This window comes from Lagopus muta, chromosome Z (assembly GCF_023343835.1).
Source record: "Lagopus muta isolate bLagMut1 chromosome Z, bLagMut1 primary, whole genome shotgun sequence".
Taxonomy (NCBI): domain Eukaryota; kingdom Metazoa; phylum Chordata; class Aves; order Galliformes; family Phasianidae; genus Lagopus; species Lagopus muta.
Window position 1 is genome coordinate 35,110,189 of NC_064472.1, and position 26,147 is coordinate 35,136,335.

General features: G+C 36.7%; 1 protein-coding gene across 2 annotated transcripts in view; it reads right to left on the bottom strand.

Moving 5' to 3' along the window:
* Positions 1–330: 330 nt before the first annotated feature.
* Positions 331–26,147, bottom strand: part of PTAR1 (protein prenyltransferase alpha subunit repeat containing 1) — a 31,342-nt gene continuing 5,525 nt past the window's right edge. For both annotated transcript variants that reach the window (XM_048931302.1, XM_048931301.1), the window contains exons 2-7: positions 22,509–22,678; positions 17,969–18,035; positions 14,030–14,134; positions 10,933–11,146; positions 6,436–6,752; positions 331–5,314 (exon numbers count right to left, since the gene is read on the bottom strand). In XM_048931302.1, the coding sequence (XP_048787259.1) occupies positions 4,966–5,314; positions 6,436–6,752; positions 10,933–11,146; positions 14,030–14,134; positions 17,969–18,035; positions 22,509–22,678 (1,222 nt within the window). In that variant the 3' untranslated portion in view covers positions 331–4,965. The remainder of the gene's footprint in view (positions 5,315–6,435; positions 6,753–10,932; positions 11,147–14,029; positions 14,135–17,968; positions 18,036–22,508; positions 22,679–26,147) is intronic.

The following is a 26,147-nucleotide window of genomic DNA, read 5'->3' on the forward strand; positions in this document are numbered from 1 at the left end:
TGCAGATGAGATGCTAAGGTACAGTATTAGCGTGTGGTAGACATAAAACACTATGCTAGACAAAAAATGTTAAGTCAGTTATTACATGTTTAGCAATTATGTTTTCTTTTTAAATCAATAATTATAAACTCTAAAATTGTACCCTAATTCACTATGATTGACTATGCCCTGAGAAGGAACGTTACGCACTAAATGAAAGCCACTAAAAGGGTTAGGTTTATACTTCAGAAACATCAACTGTCTACAGGGAATTTCTTGGAAGCACACATTTCCCCCATTTTGTAGTAACACACTGCTTTTTCAGAGGAAAAGATCAACAAAAGTTTATGGCAGTTTTCCCAACTTTAACAACAGCTTGAAGCTTTTTTTTTTTAAACCTTTTTTTTTTCCTTGTCTTCTGTCCTACTTTAAACTCTTCCAGGAAACTAGATGGCTCTGTAGGTAAAGCTCCTGCTTTCCACCACTGAAAGATCTAGGCCCAGCATGAGGCTTCAAAAAAAGCTGAGCGTGACAAACTCCCCATACGGGCAATAACAGGAAGAACCTTTCGGGAGGTAGGAGTTCTCTAAACATGAAATGAGGCCACCTCACTACTCCTTTGCTACATTCTTCTTTTGCTGGTTGGAAGAACAGACAAAAAGTTTGGGAGGAAGCACACTCTGAACACATGGGAAAAACGAAGAAAAATCATCTTAGCCAGGGACACTGACTTTCCTGTGAAGCTAACTTGACCATTAAGTGCATTTAAGAATAGGTGATTTATCTTCTTTCCTTGATACAACATTAAAAAAAAAAGTTCTAACTGTGCAGAACTTTTATCCCCAGAACAAGACAAACATATAAAAAAAATCACATCTACATTCCACTTCACTGCTTGTTTTCCAAAACTGCCCAACAGTTGTTTTTTTTTTTAAATCCCCACACTACAGTGCAAAGACTTGCTTCCCATTGGATACAAACCCCCAACCCCAAAGAACATTATTCCCTCACAGAAGGCAAGACAGCAAAAAAACCCTCAGAATCTTGTACAAAAATTCAATCATCATGTCTCTGAAGACTCACTGCTTACATTATTCTGTAGTAGTCACATTTTATGCATTGTAGTATTTGCCATTCTGAAGAATGCTTGCGGAGTCTGCCTAGGCAGACAAGCTCTCTAATACCCTTCATTTCTGCTCATCAACAGTACTACACAGTACTGTTTAGAAATTACTTATCTGCTTAGTAAAAAATTCACTCCTGCCCACAGATTGTAGCTACATATTCTAATAAAGTAGGACTAGCACAAACTGGAAGTGCTGAAATTCTGATCGTAAAACAGATTCTAAGCTTCCTTACTATGTTACTTTGCTTATTTATCTTAAAACAAGCTAATTAAATAGTATAAATTAGCAATTTACTTTTCTCCATATTTAAATGTCACAAGAATTTGACTGTATAAAGAATGTGTAATAAGTCAACAAAACACTAATAATCAGGTAGGAGGAGATTAACAAATACTAATCTGAGCAGCTATAGTGATGTGTTCTAACATTAACTTCATATAGCTTTACTGAAGTTATGTCTAATGCTGCATGTGTTGTTCCAGTGATTGCAGTGCACAAGATAATAAAAGCCAGTAAAATAATAGCTAATGTAGTAGCAGCAGAGAATTCAACCCATTATTACATCCATTCTAATTTCTGTAGTTTCAAATTACGTTTGTTCCTCAAAACCTTTTCTTCTAGCAGAAAAAAAATTTCTACAAGAGTTAATCCAGTGAGCAAAAAGAATTTGCATCAATGTAAAGCACATATTACAGTGGGAAAAAAAATGAGTAAAGATGCTGAACTTTGTAAGAAGATGCTTAAAGACTGTACACAATTGATTTTCTAACTGAAGGAACTTACAGAGAATCAACACTTTATATTCTGCAGCTTCTGTTGGACATTTTCTCCATGAGAATGTTTGTTGACTACATGAAAATATCCTAACCTCTGAAACAGAAAGTGCATTAAACACTTTACTTAATCTGTACTCAGCAACATCTATATATGTTAACTACCAATGTCCTGAACCACACTTCTTTCTTTTAAGTCGTGTCCAAGACAGACTCTGAACTAATACTGAATCAGTATGTTCCAAAGATCACAGTTTTAGAACATCCTACAATTCTGAGTTTAATACAATCTGCTGGAAGTATCTTTTCAGTCACCTCATGTAAGAGATTTCAGGACACTGTCAGCCTGAAATAATTTAGTTACCTGTTTTCTTCTTCAATATAACTTAAAATAAAAATGAAATATCAGCTTACAGTTTGCATGTCTTTCAAAATGGAAAATTTTGTTTCAATTAAAATCATTTTTATTGTTTAATTCTTTGTGTGGGAAAGTCTGGTCTGAAAACACCTCTAAAAGCAGCAATTCATTCAATTAAAAAATTTGGGAGCATTTCCATCAGGTATAGGTTTTCTAACTCTGGCCTCATACTACAGCCACTGATGTTTTTTATGCAAGTAATGAAAATACTGGCAACATCTATGATCACCATTCTCAGAACATGTTCCAAGTATGGATGCGCAATGCAGCTACTGCAAACATTCAAACCTTGCTGCTGCTGACAAAAACTGGAACTGAACACATGCATTTGAGGGCACCTGTTTGATGCTAAGTTTGATCTAAGTTTATGTCACAAAGGTTGTCAAATTCAATAGCACAGTATCTCCATGACATAGCTCTAAGAAAGCATAAATCTTGCAAGCTCCTTTAAAAATATCAATTAGTCCAGAGCAAGAAGAAAGCATTTCTTCCACAGTTCAAGAAATATTTTGTATCCTGCTCACACATCCCAGTCTTCTGCTGCTTGCTTTTATTATTCTTACCAAGATGTAATTTTTGCAAAGGTAAACAAAGAAAATACAATTAAGTTACTCACTAACTTCTCAGTGACCATGAATATGGTCCTTAACAGACTGCCACCAGATGTCATGCTTTCCAAGCTCATACTAATCATTAATGGGGTGTCTGTAATCAAGCTGACTGAGGCTACTGCACATGCCTTAACATACCTTTAATGCACAAAACAAACTGTGTCCTCTGGGATGGGTGTAAATTTTTGCTCCAGTTAGGTTCTTCAGTTCAGACTCCAGTTTGCACTTGAACCTACTCATTTTTCAGTGTTCACACAGAAAACACCTTGTGACATAATAATTCTCTTAAGCCATACCCACACCTGTTTCACACATCAGTTACGTTCTTCTGCAATCAAAACCAGCAACCAAGATGCAACCCAAGCAGCCAGATGACATATACAGGGGCAGGTGTAATTGCTCGTGGAGAACAAAGCTTTGCCAGGAAGATCCTTCAGCCTAAATCAGTCTTATCTAGGTATTATAAACACAAGAGCATATATTGAGAAACTTCTGTTTGCTACTCCACGGCTGAAATGAATTATGAACTTCTCTAAGACTAGAGATGATCAATTCTCATTTTGAAATGCAAGAGTAATCTTTATCTACCAAATTATTTAGCACTGTTGGAATTCCACGTCTCAAGTGCTTTTCTTCTTTTCAAGTGATAATTTTTTGAGCAGGCTACATGTCTTTTAATTCCACTTTCTTGTTCTTTCTCTCTGCCCAACAGAAACAGCAGCTTGAAACTCATTGTGGTAAGGAGGCACTTTGGGCAGGAGAAATAAATAGCAATTTTGGCAAAGACTCTAGCTTGAAAATTTCATCCCCTTGGTTAATATTCTCTGTTTGGAACAGGGGTAATGCTGCCAGTGTACAAACCTCTAGAGCTGTACAACACTTTCTCCCTTAGAAGTCCCTTATAAAGACAACTCCTAAGGAAATGACAAAAAAAAAAAAAACCATTCACGTTTAATTTCACTGGAATAGAAATGTGTATTGAATCCCCTTAAAATTTATAGTTACATAAAGAGAGGTTGTATGGTTGGAGAAGTGCAGTGAAGAAAGAAGTCACAGAAGCCCTGCAGAGGAACAGAAGCAAAGAGATAGTCCTGTCCTGCTGTACTTTTTTGAACTGTATAGTCTCAACAACCAGGCAGCAGAATTTTTTCACTGACCATCTATAGGGCCTGTACCGTCTTGGTGAAGCATATGTTATCAATGTGTGACACAGCAGGCTGAGATTCTGTAGTGTACATAATACATTCAGAAAAGCATATCAAGTGTCATTAATTCTGAACTGTTGAGGTAAAATAAATAAATAAATACACATTTAGAAGTTAAAGAAGTCTGCTCTATGAAAAATATTTCCAAATATATCTCTGACTGTGTTTGCATGTTTGTGACAGAAAATACTTCATTTTTATTTTCAGAATTTCAGCTTCAGAGATTTTCTTATCAAACTCATTTAACAACTTATAAGGAAACAAAAACCTAGTCACAATAATGGAAGGCATGACTCCAATGCTGTTACTTCTTTAAGGAAGACACTCTGCAGCCTGGCATTCTACCAAAGGTAGCTAATACAAAAGTAATAGTAGTCACTGAATATAGTCTGAATCCTTTAAAGTATGAGAAAAATCTAGTACAGCAAACAGAAACTACCTGGAACCAGGCTAAGCTGGCACTGACAGATCCTCTTATTCTTTTTCCAGACACTGTTTCAAAAGCAGACAACTTTTTTCTTTCCCTTTCTTTTCCTTAAAAGCCACACCATTCAGAGTCCATCTTAATGCAGAAATTAAAAATAAAGATAACAGCATGGTAGAAAGCTGACATAGATAGAAAACCAGTGACTTCTTAAAAAAATGGAAGAACAACAAATGGCATTTGCTAACAAAAGATATGCCTGTTCTTTAATAAATAATGTGATAGACTTGTACTCTTTAAGTTTTAGGACTGACCAGTAAAAGAGTGAGAAACACACAGTTAGCGAACACTTGCAACCAAGACATGCAGCTGTATCTGAAAAAAAGAATATTGCACTAAAAGAACTCTCAGGGCTTTAAATTCTTCCTTCACTGACCTAAAAAAGTAACTAACCATTTCCTGTAAGCAGTAGCAAACCTGGCTTGGTCCACGTCTCTACAAGTTGATAAAACTTTATCTATAAACCTGTATTCCATTTCTGGGCCAAAAGAGTCCTGCATAGGAGCACGCTTTAGGCGTTTTGTTTCTTGGGTATAACCTTGTTTGCTGCTGGATTCACTCAAACCATCAACATCCATAGCTTGTGCCATGTGGCTTGTCGTGGGATTGGGGTGTGAATTATGCAAAGTTTCATCACTGCTGTCCACAGATGAGGCCACCACACTCAGAAGAGGAAGTTTGTTGATAAAGTGGTGCTGAAGGTAGAACACACGCCTCCTTCAGAGGAAAGGGAAGAAAAAAAAACAACGAAACACATGCTGATAATAATCTGGAGTTGCTGCTGAAGAGCAGAATTTGCCATCACTCCGTATTACTCAATACACAGCCAAATAGTTTACTGAATGCAGATAGAGCAAATGTGATAACCTTGTGTAGAACTGGAAATTAACCATTATATTGATTATACCAATGTGTTAATCTCAGTAATAAAATTTGCATTACCATCCAGCAAATTATTCCTTATACACTGTTAAATAAAATGTAAACTTCACCTCTTTCACTCGCTATCAAGTATCAATGCACAAAATCTGCTGTCACAGTTCCCACACTACAAAACAAGCTTCTCTGCTCAGCCTAGACAAAACTTTTTGAAGAAGCCAGCAGGAATTTAATTACAGAAAGCAACTTTTGCATGTATATGCTTGCAGGCTTATAAAATCTGCACCCCCGCAATCCCCACAAAAAACTTCTGCAACTACAAAATTAGGTAGGAATACAATCCTAAAACCAACTGGCCTTGGATTTTAAGAAAAAGGACAGATTTAGCTATTGGAAAAGGTGCTGCATCTCATGCAGCACATATTTCTTTGGTTCTGACTTCTGTAACAGCACATATCCACTTTGTTCAACTTTGCCACTGTGCTTTCTATGTGAGCCAAGCCTGCTAACCGAGAGAGTGGATCACAGCCAAAATCATATGTCTATCTATATTCATATGTTTTGGTAGCAAAAGAAAAAACAAGTCTGTGTCACTTAGGCAAGCTCGCTGTTACCTCATCAGGTATATATACACAGCTGGCAAAGCAGAAGTTTTCTACAGCTGATTCTTTGTCATGTTTCTTGCTACATCTTTTAAACATCTTAAGTGTGAGGAGGCACTTGCACAGACTATAGGAACAAATGGAGCTGATGCTGACAAGATACTTAACCAAATTAAATTTTCCATTCAAAAGCTCTGATTATTCTCTTGAATGTTTTTCAAAGGCTTAAAACATAGTAGCTTAGAAATTGTTAACTGAGTGGTACCTTTTTAAATCGGAAAAATAACTAATTTGGAAATTCCAGGCAAAGAATAATCCAATAACCAGAAGGATGCTCTTTTGCCAAACTCCTCTTACCTATGACACCACAAGGTTTCATGCCCCGGATAAGTGTCAATCAGATCAGTGCAGAAATCCAACTCCTCCTCTAAGTAGTGGGAGATATCCACACTCTGTTCCTCCACACAAACAGCTTCTGCTCCTTCATATTTCTCCTCCGTTTGAAGACTAGAATTTTGCTCGTTTCCCATTTGATTTTGTACCAGTGTATTATCATCGTTCACAGTTCTGCCTGTCAAGGACTTGAGTAAGAACTGGCGGTAATGAAATCCACTGTGGTCTGAGACGTGCATAGAAACCCAGTATTTAGTGGAAGAAAGTTCATCAAGAAGAACCTGAAACAAAAAGCAGCAACAGCTATCAACCAGAGTAAGGAAGAAATCTACCACCACTGTTTTTTTTCTTGAGGTCACCTCTCCTCTGGGGTTCTCAGTGAAACAGGGTGCCCAAGAGGGTTGTGGATGCCCCATCCCTGGAGGCATTCAAGGCCAGGCTGGATGTGGCTCTGGGCAACCTGGTCTAGTGATTGGTGATCTTGCACATAGCAGGGGGGTTGAAACTAGACGATCATTGTGGTCTTTTTCAACCCAGGCCATTCTATGATTCTATGAGGCGATGGTTTTCAAAGCTCACAGTCAGCACTTAAGAACAGAGTAAAATGAAAGAAACACTGAACTTTTCCCACTGTGTAATGGCAGGTATCTTGGCATCCATGCACTAAAGAAACTATATGTATTATATAATTTCAAAAAAACACCCTAACAAAAACATTTGGAAACAAGCAATGATCAAAACCTCCAAATGGCTAGGTATAAAGACCGCAGCAGTGAGAGGTAGAAAGCACACCAAACTACATGGATGTTACTAATTTGAAGTACTTTAATTTTTGTCTAGTGAATGATCAATGTAATTAAACTTAACACTTTAATATATGAAGAGACTGAAAAAGGAAAAAAGATTTACAGTAATTCATACTTTCATTTTCCATAACACATTCAAAGTCCTACAGACTGTGGAATACAAGAGAATTTGTCTGTAATTATGATGCTTCATTTAAAATAGATATTTGGTGAAGTCTCAGAAAGGCTATCAAAGAACTGGGATAAATGCTTCCACTATTGACTGCAGCTGTATTTATAACATAGCTGGCACATAAGAATTTTATCTTAATTGACCAGCAGCATCTTAAATCCTACTTTTCTGAAAGAGTGATCAGGCACTGGAATGGGCTGCCCAGAGAGGTGGTGGAGTCACTGACCCTGGAGGTGTTTAAGGAACTTTTGGATTTTGTGTTGAGGGATATGGTTTAGTGAGAACTACTGGTGATAGGTGGATGATTGGACTGGATGATCTTGAAGATCTTTTTCAACCTTGATGATTCTGTGATTCTGTGATCTTATACATCAGCAAACTGAAACGTACTACTGAGTAATTTCCTGTTACTTGATGAGGTCTATTACTCCATGAAGTTGGTCACTTAATAAATAGGAATGTAGCAAAAGCAGAGGTTTCATACCATTGCTGTCTCTGTCTTCAACACCAATGATAGGCCTTAGGAACCAGGAATCCCAAGCTGGAGGACTATGACTGCTGTAATGGATAAATTCCTAGCCCAACCCAAACTTGCATATAATTTGCTGGTTGAGCTGGATGCAGCCAAACACTAGTAGTTCCCTAGGGTTCCACTTTCTTCAATGTTTTTATAAATGGTCTCGCCACAGGACTTGAATGCACGCTAAGTGTACAGGTGATACAGGGGAGCAGTTCTATGATTCTGTGTTGACTCTGATTCTACATTGACTTTCTCCAGGGTAGAAAGGCCTTGCAGAGAGATCCTGAAGAACTGGAGGGCTAGGTAATCTGCAACTGCATGAAATTCAAGAAGAATAAGTGCTGAATTCTTTATCTGCGATAGAGCTATCCTGGGTATATCTACAGACTGAGGTCCCTAGATGTGCTCAGCCCAGAACATGGCAGGCTGACAGGAGGCCTCAAGGTGGCCTAAGCTCCTCACATGGAGCAGAGAGGCAGCACTGAGCTCTGCTCTTTGACAATTATATGATAGGAGAGAACAGCATGGAGCTGTCAGGGGAGCGTGGGGATGGGGCGTCAGGAAAAGGTTCTTCACCTTAAGGTGGTGGGCAGTGAAATGGGTTGCTCAGGGCAGTGGTCACAGCACCAAGCTGCTGGAGTTCAAGGAGCGTTTGGCCAACACTCTTGGTCCTAGTGTTTGATCTTTTGGGTGGTCCTGTGTGGAGCTGGACTTGATGATTCCTGTAGGTCCCTTCCAACTTGGAATGATCTATGATGCCACACGTGGAACTCTTAAGGGTACTAAAACACCTCATTCCCAGTTCTGCAATTCCTCTATTCTCAGGTGAACTTAATTTACTGTTTTAAATTCCCAAACATTAAAATTTTAAGATTCGATTAAAATCAACATAAGACCTAAGAGTGACATCAGAAAAATCAGCAGGAACTGGTACTACACCATTATAACCAACTTAGATCTCTGGATAATCTGATTCATTTAAGTGACAGGCTTGTAAGCTACAAAGTTACAGGGGAGCATTATAATTGGATATTTCTACTTGCTGAATAAAACAAAGTAAACAACGATTCACAGCATCATTCATTATCTGATCCAGAAAACCTGGTTTAGAAAAGCACATTTTTCTTCAAAAAAATTCACTTTCTAACTCTGACTTCAATGTTACTTACTTACAAATTTTATCCTGAATTTCATTATATCTTTTATGTTCCACATTTTCCTGATTTTCCTGCATCTAAAACAACTAATGTAAAGCCAATTGAAGAGATGCATCAGTGATACCATGAAAAAAAAATCTAAAGTCAATATGGATATTTTAAAATTCTAGAATCAATATGGAAGCTAGTTGGACAAAATCAGAGGAACTATCACTTCCTCATTAACCAAGCTAAAAAGAAGACCAACAGGAAATCTGGGGGCAGCTACCAAGGCAGGCAGAGCTGGGAACAATCAAACAAATTTCAGACATTTTTTCACAGATTTTTTTGTGACATAACACAACAAGCTCTGACAAATACCAATGAATTAAACCACCAGATAAATTCCAACTTTGAGAGGAGTTATTCCTATCAAGATGCAACTATATATTTACTTTAATTATTAAAGAACAGCAAATGCAAAAAACAATCATGGTGTTATCACAAACCTCAAACTACTGTCAACTAGAGCACAAAACTACTGAATCTTAACTAAAAGTGCTAGAATTTTTTGCTCTTTTCTCCCTCACACTTTTAATGAACTTCTCAAGGATTTATGTAAACATCCCTATTTCTTATTAATAGATCTCTAATTCATATCCTCCAAGCTATCCTAATCTTGTAACACTAAGTTTTCCACATCTACGTTTTCATATCTTAACTTAGCAGATGAGTCCAAATGCTGGGTTGTCTCACTCAACAAGTCAGGAGCATACTTGCCATTTACTACCAATATGATCCAGATTTTTCTTTTTTAAGTTTTTCAGGTAAAAATAAACAGGAAACATCCAGTTGCTAGCAGTAGTTGGCCCATGAAACTTAACAATGACAGCTCTTCAGACTGAGCCTCTTCTAAATCTCTCCCCTAGTACTGCTGAAGATTTACCACAAAATACTGTCACTGATTATAAAAATGCTAGCAATGTGTCATTTTATCAACTTATGAATGAATAATGAATTCACCTATCAGCTTAGAAACCACACTATTAAAGTGTCCATATAATTTTAGATCATCTCACAGTAAATTAATTCAATTTTCATGGGTCTTGTTTTAGATACTACTACGTGATATGAAATATTCTATTGCACCTAAGTTTTACATATATTGAACATTTTACAGGTAATATTCACATAGTAATATACACTATACAAGACTGCTGGAGCCAGAATTGCCTCAGCAGCAATGGTCAACGATCAAAGGTGCTGTTGGAGTTGAAGAAACTCGTTATCAGCACTACTATGCTTTCTCTGTAATTCTGCTGTCTTTACTTAATACTTCAATATCCTGGCATGATAGAAAAGCAGAATAAGGTAGGAAAACAAGACATCACATTACAGTATCAAAACAATATAATCCCTGTCATGTGTTATCCTTTTCTTTTATTAGGAAGTTTGAAATTAGTGTTATGACTAATATTTTTTTCTTCCTTTTTTGTTTTAGTTCACATAGTATTATATCTATTCTCCATCACTGAGTACCAGTAGATGAACAAAACTTTACTGTACACAGACAAGAAAGATCTTTTTCTTTCCTGCAGAATAAAACCTGCCTGCACTTAGCAAAAACACAAACCAATATATACTGCAATATTTTGCCATTTTTAGAAAGCACACGCTAGCTGCCTGGACTCACCTAATACAACAGATCAACAGTAATCCATCCATGTCAGGGCATCTGCTTGGCAAATCACTCTCTTTTTTTTAATACTTTCTTTTTTTTTTTTTAAACAAGGAAAATTGAAGACTTTATTCATTATTGTATTTTACCTTGGTAGTCAGCTTTCCCACATGCTGTAAAACCCAGATGCGATGGGACCAGGCATTGTAGTTGCTTGGGTATCTCCCAGCAGCTTCAGAGCAGATGTCCATTTCCTCCTGCACTAATTGGTGAATTCTCTCTGCAGGTGCTACTCCCAGGTTTCCTTTGTTCACAAGAGCAGGCAAGGAGTCTTCCTGAATTAGCTGCTGCAGCACCCATCGTCTGGTTAGGGTTAAACAGTGTAGAGCATTAGTGATGAGAAACCAATTTTTAGAGAAAAACATTGTTTTTTAATTTACTTTTTTTTAAAAAAAAAAATCAAGCTTTTCTTAGATTTTCATTATCTGCTTAGATTTTCATATCTATGCTGCAACTAGATGATGAATAAGAAAAAAAAAAACTAGGAAACATAAGTATCTGGATTGTTCCCATACTGTAAACAATGACCTTATGATCATATCAAAATAATTTAACTTCTGCTATATTTCTATATTTGTGCACCATAGTCATGTCTACTTACAGCATGCTAAAAGGAAAAGAAAAAGAAAAAAAGTTATGAAAACAATGCAAAGTCTGCATGTGATTTCTCATGAGCTCTTCTTTTAGAGGTTTGTACAATACTAAAATAATGTTTTAAAAAATAGGCAGAAAAAATGACTCAAGAAAGATATGAACTGTACTTTATGTACATTTTCACATTTCTCAGTAGTGAATACTGCAAGCAAAATTAGTTTTTGTACATCATCACCAGAGAGAAAATGCACAGCATTGAAGGCTTCAGATGCTATGAGCAAAACTGAAAAAAAAAAGTACTTTACTACTGAATTATACATAATTGACTTGAAGTCACTGAGAAGAACAGCTTTCTATGTGGCTTTTCAATTCTATTTTGGACTGACTTAGTATTTTTAGATGAGAACTGCATTATGGGAGGTATATACCGCCCAAACATACATCTGCAGGCTCTACTGAATACTGTCAATAATGGCAGGTATCCATGAAGCAGCATGTGTACAGAGAATGGCAATGAGACTACGTGGAACAGCCTGGGAAGCTGGACATCCTTCAGTGTGAGACACTGGAGTTTCTCTGTCTTGTACCAACTCACACATCAGTTATAAGAACAATTAATAGCTACCTCATGAAAGTGCAAGTTCAAAAAATAAATAAATAAAATTGAGAGTTCTACGTTGCAATTCATCGTTCATGAAATAGCGGAAGAATATAAAGAATATAAAGAAATATTATTACCATTTTGCTTTTTCTTCCAGATATTTTAAACAAGATTTAAACTGTTGGAAGACAATACTAATAACTGTAAGCCAAATATTATCATCTAGTATTTCTAACTTCAATCAGAAAGAAATAGGGAATTCTAGATGTATTTAGGCAGGAAAAGTAACCACGTAAAGTCATCTCCTTAATAAAAGGTAGATAATAGTTCATTATTATTGCCTTCCAAGGAAAACCATAAATGAAAAATAAAAGACAAATCATTTTGATATTAATACTGTTATTATTTCTATTTCTTAAAATAAAGACTGTATATAAAATAACAAATTCAGAAAAAAATGAGTTCATAGTCTCTGTGGCTTAAATAAAAAAAAAATCTGAGCTGTTTTCTTGGCTTTTTTAATGGGAGGAAAGAGCACAACCTTAGTTTTTAAATATGTACTTGGTACCTGCTGGCTGTCATGGAAATGAATTCTTGGAAGTTACATAAATTCTCTAATAAATTTGGACAAAATGAATCTGATGTATTGGGTCACGTCCTATTATTATCATTATTCCAGTTCAAAGAATTAAAGAAAATGAATGCAGAATTATCCAGTGACTGTGTAATCAACATGTACACTAACTTTATATGCACAAGAACCACCTGAAACTCTCCCAAAAGTGCCAAGACATATGGCAGATATTTTGGCATCTTTAATGAGTGCATTTGCCATGTGTAAGAAGCTGTGTATGTTCAACACATTCTTTCATTCCTACATTCTAATATTTTCGTTGAATCAGTATGTAAACTAAGGTAATAATACTCTATAAGGCAGGTAATACCTAGCAATATTTCATTTACTATCTTCTGTGTAAACTTCAAGAATGTTAAGCCCATTCATTCAAAAAGAAGAGTTTACCAATAACTCCTTTGTCCAAAATTCATGTGTTATTTGCAAGACTGAAACTTTACTTATGCTTTTGATAGAACAGGAATCCCCTAATGGGATATCAACTTTATGGTTGTCTCAATACTTGACATGTGAAATGGAAATATTATGAACTGCTTTCTAATGTACTCCATTCAAATATTTTGAAGGTTGTCTGTAAAATAATGAATAATAACATGAAAACATATTGAGAAAAATCATGCACATAGCAAGAAATTTTATCACAAATTGAACTATATACCTATGCTTCACTCAGGTGTGCTACAGACCAATTCACATATACTCAGTCATGACTAAGACAGTTAGCTATGTGTGTTCAAATAATTTTGGAGTTAAATTTAAAAAAAAAAAAAGTTCTCTATTATCTTAATATTTAGTATTGGTAATTTAATGGCATTGAGTATGTTAGAAATGATAAAAACCAATTCACCAAACCAGAAAGATAAACAAAGAAATGGAAGTCAACGTCAATTTGGGTTATAAAAATTACCTTGTACAGATTCTCGTCTTTATGAAATGTCTACAAACAAACAATACAGCAATAAGTGTGGAGGAGCAGAGGAGAGGAACTCACATTGCTCTAATATCTACTGCTGATGAAATCAGAAATCTTGGGATGAGAATTTTAAGTGCTGAAAGATATGAAAAATCCTTAGGAAAAATTATGCCATGTTCCAAGCTTACTGCAAAAAAAGATTCCACAAAGAGGTTCATATGACTTTAATTCTAAGTGTAGAGTACAGAAGGGGATCTTCAAAAGCCAAAGGACTGAGTTTCGCAGTGACTGGCTCAAACACTCCACTGTATTTCTAGGTGTCCTCTTACATCTAGCATTCTCCTTAACCCAAACACAAGGGAAAAAACAACAACAACAACAACAACAAAACACTAGAAGGAACATTTAACTCTGGGGAAACAACGTAAGGCAAAAGAAACAAACCTATGAATCCACGTTTCTGGACTCTTTGGAAACTTGGTTAACGCCAGTTTTCCAAGATGTAAATCTTTAAGTGGACTTAAAGTGCCAGAAAGTATTAATTCTTTCCTACAAAAGATAACATAAATTTGTTTGAGTAAGGAACATAATCTGAAAATAAACCACAGATCGCACACAGAATGGCTTTTTTTTTTTAAAATATAATAGAATTTGATAGATTAATCCATTGCACTCAGCTATATGCAGGCACTGCTATTCAACCACGCTCAGCAAAATAAAGCACAGTCTCATCACTTTATCTTACTACATTCAACCCATTGTTACTCAACTCTTAACAACAAGAAAAAAATCACTAAGTCAATTTTTTACTCATTATTATTATTTTGAGTGTGGCTCTCTATCACATTTTCTGTTACTAACAAAAAAGTCACAGTGTGGGCTACATGTTACGCCTGCTAACAATAATGTTTTTACTGGTAGGCTATAGAAAAATCTTAATAACACAAATTCCTTCTCTTTTCATTAACACAAGGACAGCTAAGAGAGTTACATATACATTTAAACATCTTTTCTGAAATTCAGCCTTCAGAACACTCTGCAAATTTGAAAATACTTTTACTCCTCCAGACAGCCTCCCCACACACATTTAACTTTTTCACACACAGTTTTTAAATATGGCTCAAGACACAGTATCAAGGATTCCTAAATTTAGAAGGAAGGAATATTCTGTGTGTAGAATATTCTTCAAAATGACTATAAAGGCAGAAATCACAAAATTTACTCATGTGTAAAATGAGTAATTATTTATTAAAATTAAGCAAAACTTAATGCTCATTCAACATAAGCTTTCCCAGACCTCCTACACAGATATAGTAGAGTGAAAGTCTCTATTTTATCTTTTTCTTCCTTCTTTACACAGAGTTCCCTGCTTCACATCTTGTTCGTTTTTCTGAATTTAGAATCTCCTTGCCCCTCCCAAGGGTATTTGAAAACATCAGCCTGTGACTGGTTATTGTAGGAATGCTTCTTTCCACATCCTATACTCCGATCTACTTTAGAGACACTTTGAAGTAAAGATAGAGAGAATTCCAGTTACATTATAATTACAGGAAACACGCCTTTCTCAGAACCTTTAGTAGCTAGAACTAAAAACTTAGCAGTAGCAATGTTGGTATTTTTATTTTTGTTTCTAAATAACATAGTCTTCATCATAATGACACGCATGGCACCATCAAAATGATGTGCATGGCAACAGGTTAAGTGCGAGGTGCACTATACTGTGTAGGGTACTTCTCCCATTTTCTTGGTGGGGAGGGAGAGAAGCTGGTAGTATGGAAAAAGAACTGCTATGAAAAAAAGCTTTACCTACTATTTCCTGTAGGAAATTATCTGAAACTCTTTTCATGTGCTTCATATTTTTACTGACACCTCCGAAGTCAGTGGCATTTCACAAGAAAGGTTTGAATTTGAATTTTCAAAGCTTCTTGTTATCTGATGCTTTTTGGCTTTTGATCCATTATAGATGCCAGAAAGCACTTCAACAAGAACAGTAATATCTATGAAAATTTACTTCACAATCATTTACATACATGTTTTGGTCATTTTTAGCTTAAGAAGATTTTTCATCTTCTAAAAGCAGATGATAAATTATGATCAGTGACTACAAGCATCTTGTTGCACATTCTGTATAACAGGAATTTCTATCTCAGTTCAAGAAACAACACATGCCTGCTATTTCTTAGCATGCTTTCCTACACCACACAATTAGCTCTTGCTCTGTTCTTCCTGCTTAGTTTCTACCCCTCTGCAGCTTCCCAGCTCCTTCTAATTAAAATAAACACCTAACCTCTGTGGGCATATTACAGTGTTTAGAATAGCTCCAAAGAGAGGAGAGATTATTGGCTCCTAGCCAGTTTCAAATTTTACATTCTCCAGTCCATCACTAACAGAACTTTCTATGATTGCCAATTCCACTTAAATGTTCACTGGCCTTCCATACTGCCACTCCAGTCATGCTCTGCCAAGCCCTGACCCCTTTCTAAGGAAAAGCTTTTCTCTTCCTACTCTCAAACCCTTTTCCTTACTATCCAGGCTCAATATTGTTGGATCAATCACTATCTGTGAAGCTCTCAGTGAAGCTCTCAGCAGAGAATTCAACGTAGGAAACATGGATAATCTAAACTTAAAATGATGCAATTATTAGATTATAGGAAGCACTCTATGGGAAGAGCTGCTGCTGTTAATCTTTTTACTTTTAGGCTTAGAATCTATGATGCTTTTTTCCCCTTGCAAATAAAACAGGGAATTTATGTGTCAAGAACATAAGATAAATCTGGCACAACAAACATCCTCTGTGCAAGATGAAAACAATCATCCCACGACTGATCCATCATGTTCTGCAAGCAGAGAGCAAGTCCCACGTAATTAGTTCCCACTTTAGTTTCCATAACAGTACAAATTTATCTCCAACAGATACTGTGCTGAACACAGCCTGCCCTCTATGCTGTGACTGCACATACCATCCTTGTTTGGTTAGCCTGACCTGCAGTGTACTCGAGGGAGGCTGAAGTGTGGTTCTTTAGTTTGAGCTGTGCCATTATGTACCTGCCTACTCTCTGAAAGAGCCACCTCCCAGCAGCAGCCTGAACCAGCACAGGTCCAGGTTCAGAACATCAGTCCTCCAGCTAAAGCAAACACAGCAATAAATCCCTCAGATAATGGCTGCAACAACATCACCTTCACTTTGAATGTTACAAAGACACACTACCAACCAAGCCACCTTGTCAAGAACTAGAGGCATGGCCATCCTCTGTACTCATTTGCATACTGGCAAATCATAAAATTCATCTATATTCTTCAACATTTTTATTCGATTTGCAATTTAAATTACATATATAAACTGCACACGTGAGAACAAGCAATGAGCAAGTTCTTCTAGCTGTTAGGCAGAAAAAAAAAGTAAAATCATGGATGCATTTATGTTTATACAAACAAAAAACAACTGAAATCAGTTTTAGGTGCCATAGGATTACATTACTGTAGGAGCTCTAGTGTTTATGCATGTTAGTTCCTTTTTATTACTTGAAAGCTACTCAGGGGTATACATTTTCAAGACAGTAAGTCCTTTGCACTTTCACCTGCCTCTGTTAGATTCAAGATACTGGAAGGTACAAAACCTTGCAGCAGTTTTCAGCATTACACCAGCAATGAAAGAAAAAATCTGAATTTGCCATCAAGGCTGACAGCTATCCACAGCCATCATCTTTTTGTTCATTTTCCCTACAGAAAAAATGAACTTTAACTTTGAAACGCCTTTTATATATTTTTAAATTAGTCCTCCTAAATATTAAGAAGTTTCTGTCAGACTTCCAACCTCCTACTATTTCCGTAAGATTGTCTCAAATCTAACCTTGGAAGCAGAACATCCTCTCACCTGGGAGATCTATACAAAATTATCTGCTTCAGAACCCTGTGAATACAGCTTCCTCCTCTTCTTTTTGCAGTGTATCTACTGAGGCCTGTTCAGCTTTGATAACAACACTAAATTGATCAGTTATCTCAAAAGGACTCAGATATAATATTCAATGAGGGACAAAACAAAAACAATGAAAACAGAGAGCAGACATTAGCTGGATACCATGATTCAGCAAAAACATATGCCCACCTGCTTCAACAGACAGAGGCAAGGAAAGTAACACTTTCAACTGAAACAAAATAAGGACCTAACATGTATTCACACGCTTTAGCTGTACTGAAAAAAAAAAACAAAGTTTAGAATTATTTGTAGCACATGCAGGATAGAAGAGATATTCAACATTCCTTCAGTGCTCTGTAGCTGAGAAGTTGCTGCTCTATCATTAGCTACCACTAAATGCAGAGTTTATGCTGACTTGCTCATTAAGGCCCAGATCATTCTGATGTCATTTACTGAGCACAACTCACCTCACATTCCAGGCTGTGGTGAAGTCTGGATTCAGCAGCAACAGCGTACATGTGGTATCTATCAGCTCTAAAACGAGTGAACAAAATATACAAAAATTAGCAATGGTTCACATATTCTAGTGGTCTCTTTGCAATCCTTTAGTCCCATCCTTCATTAAAGTCTCTCCTTGCCTGGTTGCCATATCTATGTCCATCTCTACAGAACACGGAATATCTCATTTTGGAAGAGTCTTGCTAACAACTTTTGTCTAAGAAGTTTGCAGCTGGAAATTTCAGACCACCATCTGTATGCCTAATTATCTATCCAGATATACCTATACATCTATCTATCCACACAGATATATGTATAGATAGATACACCCATATAGAGATATAAATATCTACTGGGTTAGATAGATTCACGTGTATTGTATACCCTCAGAGATGGACAGTGACTGCACTGAATCCTTGAGTATACAATAATGTAAATTGCAGACATACTGAATGTATTGAAGAGAATTCTTCAAAGAAAATCCAACAATTTTGAAATGAGACAGTAACATTAAAAGTATACTCTTATTACTTCTGTACAACCCTGAGCTGCAGATATGTGCTACTTTTATACTATATAATGTACAGTTACAAAACAAACAAACAAAACTAGATACTGTAGCAAGTTATACCTAGGAAAACCTAGGGGAAAAAAAAAAGAATTAGGATCACAACATAATTTAACTATCCACATGCACATACATATAACAGAAAACACTTTTCAGTTCATTCTGAACTGACAGCCTTGCTTCAGACTATGGTATTATGGATATTCCATACCATATGAAGTTGTTCTCAGCAATATAAGTTAGAGAAAAGAAGGATACAAGAAGGCACATTCAGAGCGATGGTGTTTGCCTTCCCCAGAAGCACTCACTTTCCTGGGAGGGGCTGAACGTCTTCCTGCTGACGGGAAGTATCACATTAATTCCATTTTTAGCTTTGCTTGTGTGCATGGCTTTTCCTTTACCTAGTAAACTCTTTATTTCAACCCATGAGTTCTAACACACCTTTCCTGTTCCCTCCTCCATGGAAAGTGAGCAAGCAGCTGTTTGAGTTCCAACAGGGTAACAGCGGATCCTAGAGGCATCTCTACCTAACCCTGAGAGGCTAGAGACTGCCACATGTTGATTTTCCTTAAGCTCCGCTCTCAGGACATGCAGCTTCAGATCAGTTACCCTGTCAGCGTCACCATGAATATCCAGGCTTTTATTGTCAACAAAGTTTGGCGACATTCTCTCCTCAACACTCTGTATTTAAGAAACTAAATAAACTGTACTCCAGGTGATTTCCAGCAGATCACTTACATGTCAGAGAAATAAAAAAGTAAAAGGAAGGAGATGGTCTTGTGGAACTAAATTATCTCTAACTGGGTCTCTGGCTGCAAAATTACATTTAAAAATCCTACCAGTGACATACAACAATAAAGGAGCATATTACTTCAGAAAGTACAGGAGATCAATTTCACCTACCTTTTTAACCAAGAAATTTCTCTGAGAGTACAGTACCTATTGCATATTACTGCATGCTTGTTTGCTCATTCATGTCTGACAAAGTAATTTTGTGTATCCTGCATTTCCGTGGGTTCTTGCCCATGAGGACTATGTTATGTCACTATATGAGGGCAATATACTCATAAGTGTGAACTCACGTAATTATAGTCACATTTCCTATATGGTGAAAGGTAGTGAAAGACTATGAATTACAGTGAAGGAAAGTGAAAGGTAAACTTCAAAACGTAGGATAAGAAATAGAGCAACAACAAAATGCTGTGACAAAGAAGAGGTTCTGAATTAAGACATAGTGTTTGATTTTAATAATTGTTTCAGTAATCATTAGCTACTGTGACTGCACAATCTAGGGCAGACAGGATATATCCAGCAAAAGCTTATCACAGCCCAGTTCATTCTTTCAAATTCTTTCAAATACTTTTCAGAAAGAGTATTCAGAGACTATATGACTCCATGTAGAATACAGTTTGTCCTACAAACTCATGTCTGCCCAGTAACCTACTATGGTGATGTCAAAGGCTTGGAACAGCACAGAATCATGCCCAATCTAAGCAGTAGCTCATCTATCATACTGTTTTATATAAATGCTTGGAGATTAATGAATGAATAAATAAAAAATAAAATCACTGTATCCTGAGTATTATCAAAGGAAAAAAGCAGATGAGGAAAACCTCAAAGAAATATCCAGTTCCCTTAGTTTGATTTTCTTCATAGTTTTATGCAGCAAAGAGCAGATGTAGATTTCACAAAGCTTGAATTTCCGAGCCAGAGATGCCAAATGACAGAATTTTAGAAACCTCTGAGCCTTCTTCCATAGAAAGTTGTATGACAGATCTAGCACATAATGTCAGCAGTTGCCAGATTGTTCTATGTCAATAACAAAACTCGACTTCATTTAAATTTCAAAAAGCACTTTCAGATGGATTTTATGAAGAATACAGCATCCTAAATGCTGTATCCAAGGTATCCTTTTGGACATGGGAAGTCTCTCCAGACGGAGAAGGGCAAGTATGACCAGATTTCTAGCTCCTTTTTATTTTTTTCACCCCAAACACGACTGTATCCAAATTTTTGTTTTTGTACATACATTATACTAACATGCTTTTCAAACAAAGGCTGTTTTAAAGGTGGATCAATGGGCTTAAGGGAAGTAATGATTTTGAGTACATGCAGAACAATATTTTGAACAAAAAGAGAAGATATTTGTAGCAATTTCAGACAACCATCTTGTGATATCACAGATAGTCTGCATTCAAAAGTTAAAACATTTTGAAGAAAGGAGAAAAACTTCTAAACTAGAAGACCAGCAAACAGACATGATTTTGGATTCCAAGAAATCTTATTCAAACTTGCAAAAGAAACCATAATAAAATTAAGCACCTGTCCCAATACATTATCAATAATTAACTATTAACTATAGTTAACTATTAATTAACTATAAAGAACCAGATATTTTTTCCAGATCTTGCTAGAATATCAGATGAAATCATAACACTTTAATCAGGACCCAATTTTTCTTTTCTGTTTGATCTAAAGTAGCTTCTGTAATTCCAACAACACAAAGAAAGTAACAGGAGACTGTATTTGTGATCACTGTTTATTAACAGGTGTCATCAGAATATGCAATTGAGTTTTGCAGCAGCCATAATTCTGTACTTCCACTATATCCAGAAGAAAACTACCTTGCCAAACACTCAGTATGTTTTATCTACAAAAAAGGATTCAGAGGAAAATCCTTAAGGATTTTGTATTTCTAATGTAAAGAGCTTAAACTACATAAAAAGCAATTCTGTAGGTCAATCTGGAAAATACCTCTCTCCTCATGCCCTCCAAAACTTTTGCTCAGTTTCTGCTACAATTTAATGGTAAAGCATATTAAATACTGCAAGCTACACAGAGCTTCCAAACGTTATTAACATGGTGGGGTTTTGATCATGTTTTACAGTAGTTACATAAAAACTTGGTAGACATGGAAATACTGCAGGTTATCTATTCTCAAGCATTTTACATTGGCTTTCAATAATTAAAGAAACAAAGGAGAGGACAGTTTCTCTCCAAAGGATTGAATCAAGTGAGATTCAATCAACAAATAGGCAGTTAGCTAAGTTTCACACTACTCTGGTTATTTCCTGACACCATTTTATGACCTATGTTTTCAGAAGGGAGGATCTGAAATGCTCCATCTGGGTCGGAAGCAGAAAAATTTTCTGAACAGCCACAACACTCTTGTCATACAGTGTCACCACAAAAAAACAACTAAACCTGCCTAAAAGGGTCAGTGTGTCATCAAATAAGATTCCAAATGAGAAGACTACAGAAAGAAAAGTTTCTAAGCTGACTGCCATTGAAACCTGAAGCCATGACAAAGTTGCTTAAACTACAATAATCCTTTCTCATTCTCAATTTAAACAAAGTCACTTTGTAAACAAGTATCTCCAGACCACACTGGTTCATAATTCTTAAAAAAGTACTCAAAATAGACAAAACTATACAAAAGAATTTTTCATGCAAGTAAAACAAGCTAAAAAAAAAAAAAAAAAAAGAGAACAACAACAACAAAAGAAGAAAAAAGAGCATAGAGCTTTACAGTTAAAAAGTTTAACAAGTTGTTTCAACAAACAATTTCTGGTACCCCTATGTCCAAATAAAACAATGCACTTCTTTCTTACTTCAGATCCACATTACCTCAGCTGCCTTTCTGTCACAGTACATCTTTCCTTCTGCAAACAAGTAAGACTACTTTCCTAAATCACTCATGGGAATAAGTCATCACCCTTCAATACTTCCAGATTGGGCAAGAGAAAGGATTTTTTTGCATTTTCAACCAAGAAACAATAGAACTATCTCTTGTGATGCACAACACAAAGCCAGCTTTCCTCAGGTTTCACTCTTCTTTTAGAACAGGTTGAACTGCATTTAAAAAGGGCGAATGTCATGTCAAAAAAAAGGTAAAGAACATAGCTAAGAATCAGGTGCTATTTTCTCACAGGGTAACTTACCATCTTTGTTCAGCCATTGTTTTCTCTGTCTGTAGAGTAGAAGTTTGTTGTGGACATACGGCAAAAGAAACTTGACACACCAGCTCTCCACACCAAGCTTGTTTTCCACCAGGACTATTGGGCTCCGGTTGTATCTTGCTTCAGGACACGGTATTAATCCAATTTCATCACTTAAAAAAAAAAAACAAAAAACCACAAAACAAAAACAAACAAACAAACAAAAAACCAGAAAGAAATGCAATTAAATTTATTTCCAGTATTTGACAATTATTTTTTTCTAAACTTCAGCTGTCAACCCATCACCTTTCTCCCTGTTTTTACCGAAGTCTGTGCTCATTATTATCAATTCATCTTCTTATTTCCTCCCAGACTTGCAGGTAAAATTAAACACATTTTTAAGAAAGTAATCTGCATAATTACACAGTAAATTAACTCAGCAAATAACTGATGCAAACACGTTCTTGGTACGATTAAAGACTTAAGTTGAGAGAAAAAAAAAAAAAAAAGCAAAAAACCAACCTCTTAACATTTCACATTGCTTTGCAATTTATTCAGGTAGTTGCGGTTTTAGGAAGAGTCTCTACAAAAATTAATATTACGTCTGCAATGCTGTAGCAGGAGAAAAATAGAAATACTTGAAGGCATGCTGAAGAGTCTCAAAGTAATAGTCATTATTAGATAAACAAGCATGAATTCAAAGTCCTTTAAACGCCATGTTTTTTGTTTGTTTGTTTTGTGTGTGATTCTGGACTTCCTCTACTTACTCAGAAATGTTATATTCTCAAAAATTCTGAATGGGGAAGGTTCTTTTCATGTATTTACCGTATCATACCTTCAATCAAACATCTAGAAATAAACAAAGGATGGCCACAAAAATTCACTCTCAAACAAAGCAGAAGTGTCTCAAGCTTTTTAGTTTCATGGGGCCATATTATTTTTTTCCTAAGTTTTTCATGTATATGGACGGTGAAAGAGCGGTTTTGAAATCTTAAAAATAAACAAAGACTGTCAATTATTCACGCTCACTTGGACAAAAAGAAATACAATTCTACACTTTCTACTACGCATGATTTCAACATCAAATTCTGTTTAATGGAAAAAAAAAGAAAAAAAAAGGAATGATAACGTACCTTATGTTTCTTTAATATAAGGTCTGTAGATTACATCCCAAGCGTTGACCTCATAATCTCAACCCAATTACCACACACTAATTTTGCTACTGGATAATCTGAGTGTACTGATTTAGTTCAGTGTCCTCAGTAGATTATTACTGAAGCAATTGAAAATGACACCATGTGTTTGTTTAAGAACAAGTATATCTACTTATTCAGAAAACTGATTTACTATGTCAGACAGCAAAAGAGCACAAATAACCTGAGGTAAGATACTTGCAAATTACTTGGCTCTGCCTCTAAACACACGCCCAGGTCCTTTACCCATCTCTTCTCGTCCAAGAAGAGGAAAACAAAAACAAAAACAAAAAAAAAAAGAGGGAAACTCAGTTTTACTACCTACCAAACTGCAAGCAGTAGGTGATTCCACCCATGTTGCTCCACTTAAAAAAATTAAGCTTTTCACAAAGATATTCAGGTTAGACTTATGACATTCCAGACTGATGCTCTGATTCTTTCAACATAATGCCTTATAGACTGAAGTTTTGTGCTTGCTGCTGACTTCGTTTCCTTTACAAAGAGGAGAACTCACTGTGGCTTTCCAATATTTGAAGGGACAGTATAAACACAGGGGGGTATGACTGTTTACATGGGTTGATAGTGATAGAACAAGGAGGGGATGGTTTTAACTAAGACAGGGGAGTTTTAGATTAGATATTGGAAGGAAGTTTTTCACACAGAGGGTGGTGACACACTGGAACAGGTTGCCCAAGGAGGTTGTGTATGCCCTATCCCTAGAGGAATTTGAGGCCAGGCTCTGGACAGCCTGGTCTAGTGGCTAGCAGCCCTGCATATAGCAGGGATTGAAACTAGATGATCATTGTGATCCTTTTCAACCCAGACCATTCTATGATTCTGTGAAATGTTAAATTTAGTCTGCGTACAAACTTTGCTCTTGAATGCTGTAACACACAGAACCTCAGTGGCAATGAGCACACAGCTTTGCTAATTAATTCTGTGAATTACCACAAAAATTCATGAGTCAATGCTTACAGACACTCCAGCAAAGGCAAATAGCAAGGGAAAGCAAATAAAAACAATCCTACACCCACACCTTCAGATCTCAGCAAACAGAAGCTTGACTCAGAAGAGCCAATTTCACAACACAGCCTTAAACACACCATGACAATTGGTAGGTAGGGTTTGCAAAGAGCTGACAAGTCAAACACCTCAACTCCAGGACATGCTCAGCAAGCCATAAGAGGCAGAGGACTGTACCGCTGCCTAATGAGAACTATGAATACAGTACAACACAAAAAGGTTTATCTGGTAAATGGTGTGCATCTTCCCCAAGATGCAAACCACTTGTCATGTGGTAGAAACATTGTCTACAATACTGTGGTTTTGTTTTTGATGTTTTGATGGGTGGATCATAAACCTTACAAAGCATTCTGGGAAGGAACAGCATTTATAATTCAAAATGCTAGAAGAGCCGGTGCCTATCTTATGTTCTAAACAATTCAGCCAAACCACCATCACTCCTGAAGGCCTCTCGGGTCTGCAGGAGCAAGTAATGGAGTAGACTCTTCATTCATTTTGTCAGCCCAGCAGATTATGCTTGAGAACACTTGCAGTCTTTGCATCATCACACATCCCAAAAAAGTTTCTGCAGCAGGATTCACACACAGGCACTACCAGTCACTCAATTAGTCCTTGCAAAATTAAATGACTTAAGTATCCTAAATCTTGCGCTAATAGCCTCTGGTCATACAATCATCTCGGTCAAAAAAGACATTCAAGATCAAGTCCTACCATCCACCTGACCTACTGGGTCCCACCACTAAACCACGGCCCTTAGTCCTACATACGCATATGTCTTAAATACCTCTGATCACTGGACAATCCATCCCAATGCTTGATCATCCCCTCTGTGAAGAAATTCTTCCTAACATTCAACCTACACCTCCCAGCATGAGACAGTCTGCTTATATCTATCACTATCACTAGTCACTGGAGAAATCTACACCCTACCCTCCTGCAGCCTCTTTTCCAGTAGCTGTAGAGATGACGTCTCCAGCCAGCCTTCTCTTTTCCAGACTAAACAACATTGCTCTTTGTAGCTTGCTTTCCAGTCTCTACACCAGCTTTGTTGCTCTTCTCTGCACACACTTGAGCAACTTTGAGTACAACTCTTCTTTTAGTGAGAGGCTGCAAACTAAGCATATGCTCAAGGCGCAGTCTCACCAATGACACATTCAAGGGAAACAATCATCACTTCCCTACTCCTGCTGGCCATGCAATATCTGACGCAGGCCAGGCTGCCATTGGCCTTCTTGGCTATCTGGGCGTACTGCTGGCTGCTGACCAGCACTTCAAGGCCCTTTCCTGCCAGGCAACTTTCCAGCCACTCTTCCCCAATCCCATATCACTGCAGTAGCCTGATGTGACCTGAGGGGAGGACCTGGCACTTACAGCTGTTGCATGTTGTGTAACTCTCCACGGCCCAGCGACGCAGCAAAGGAGTGCC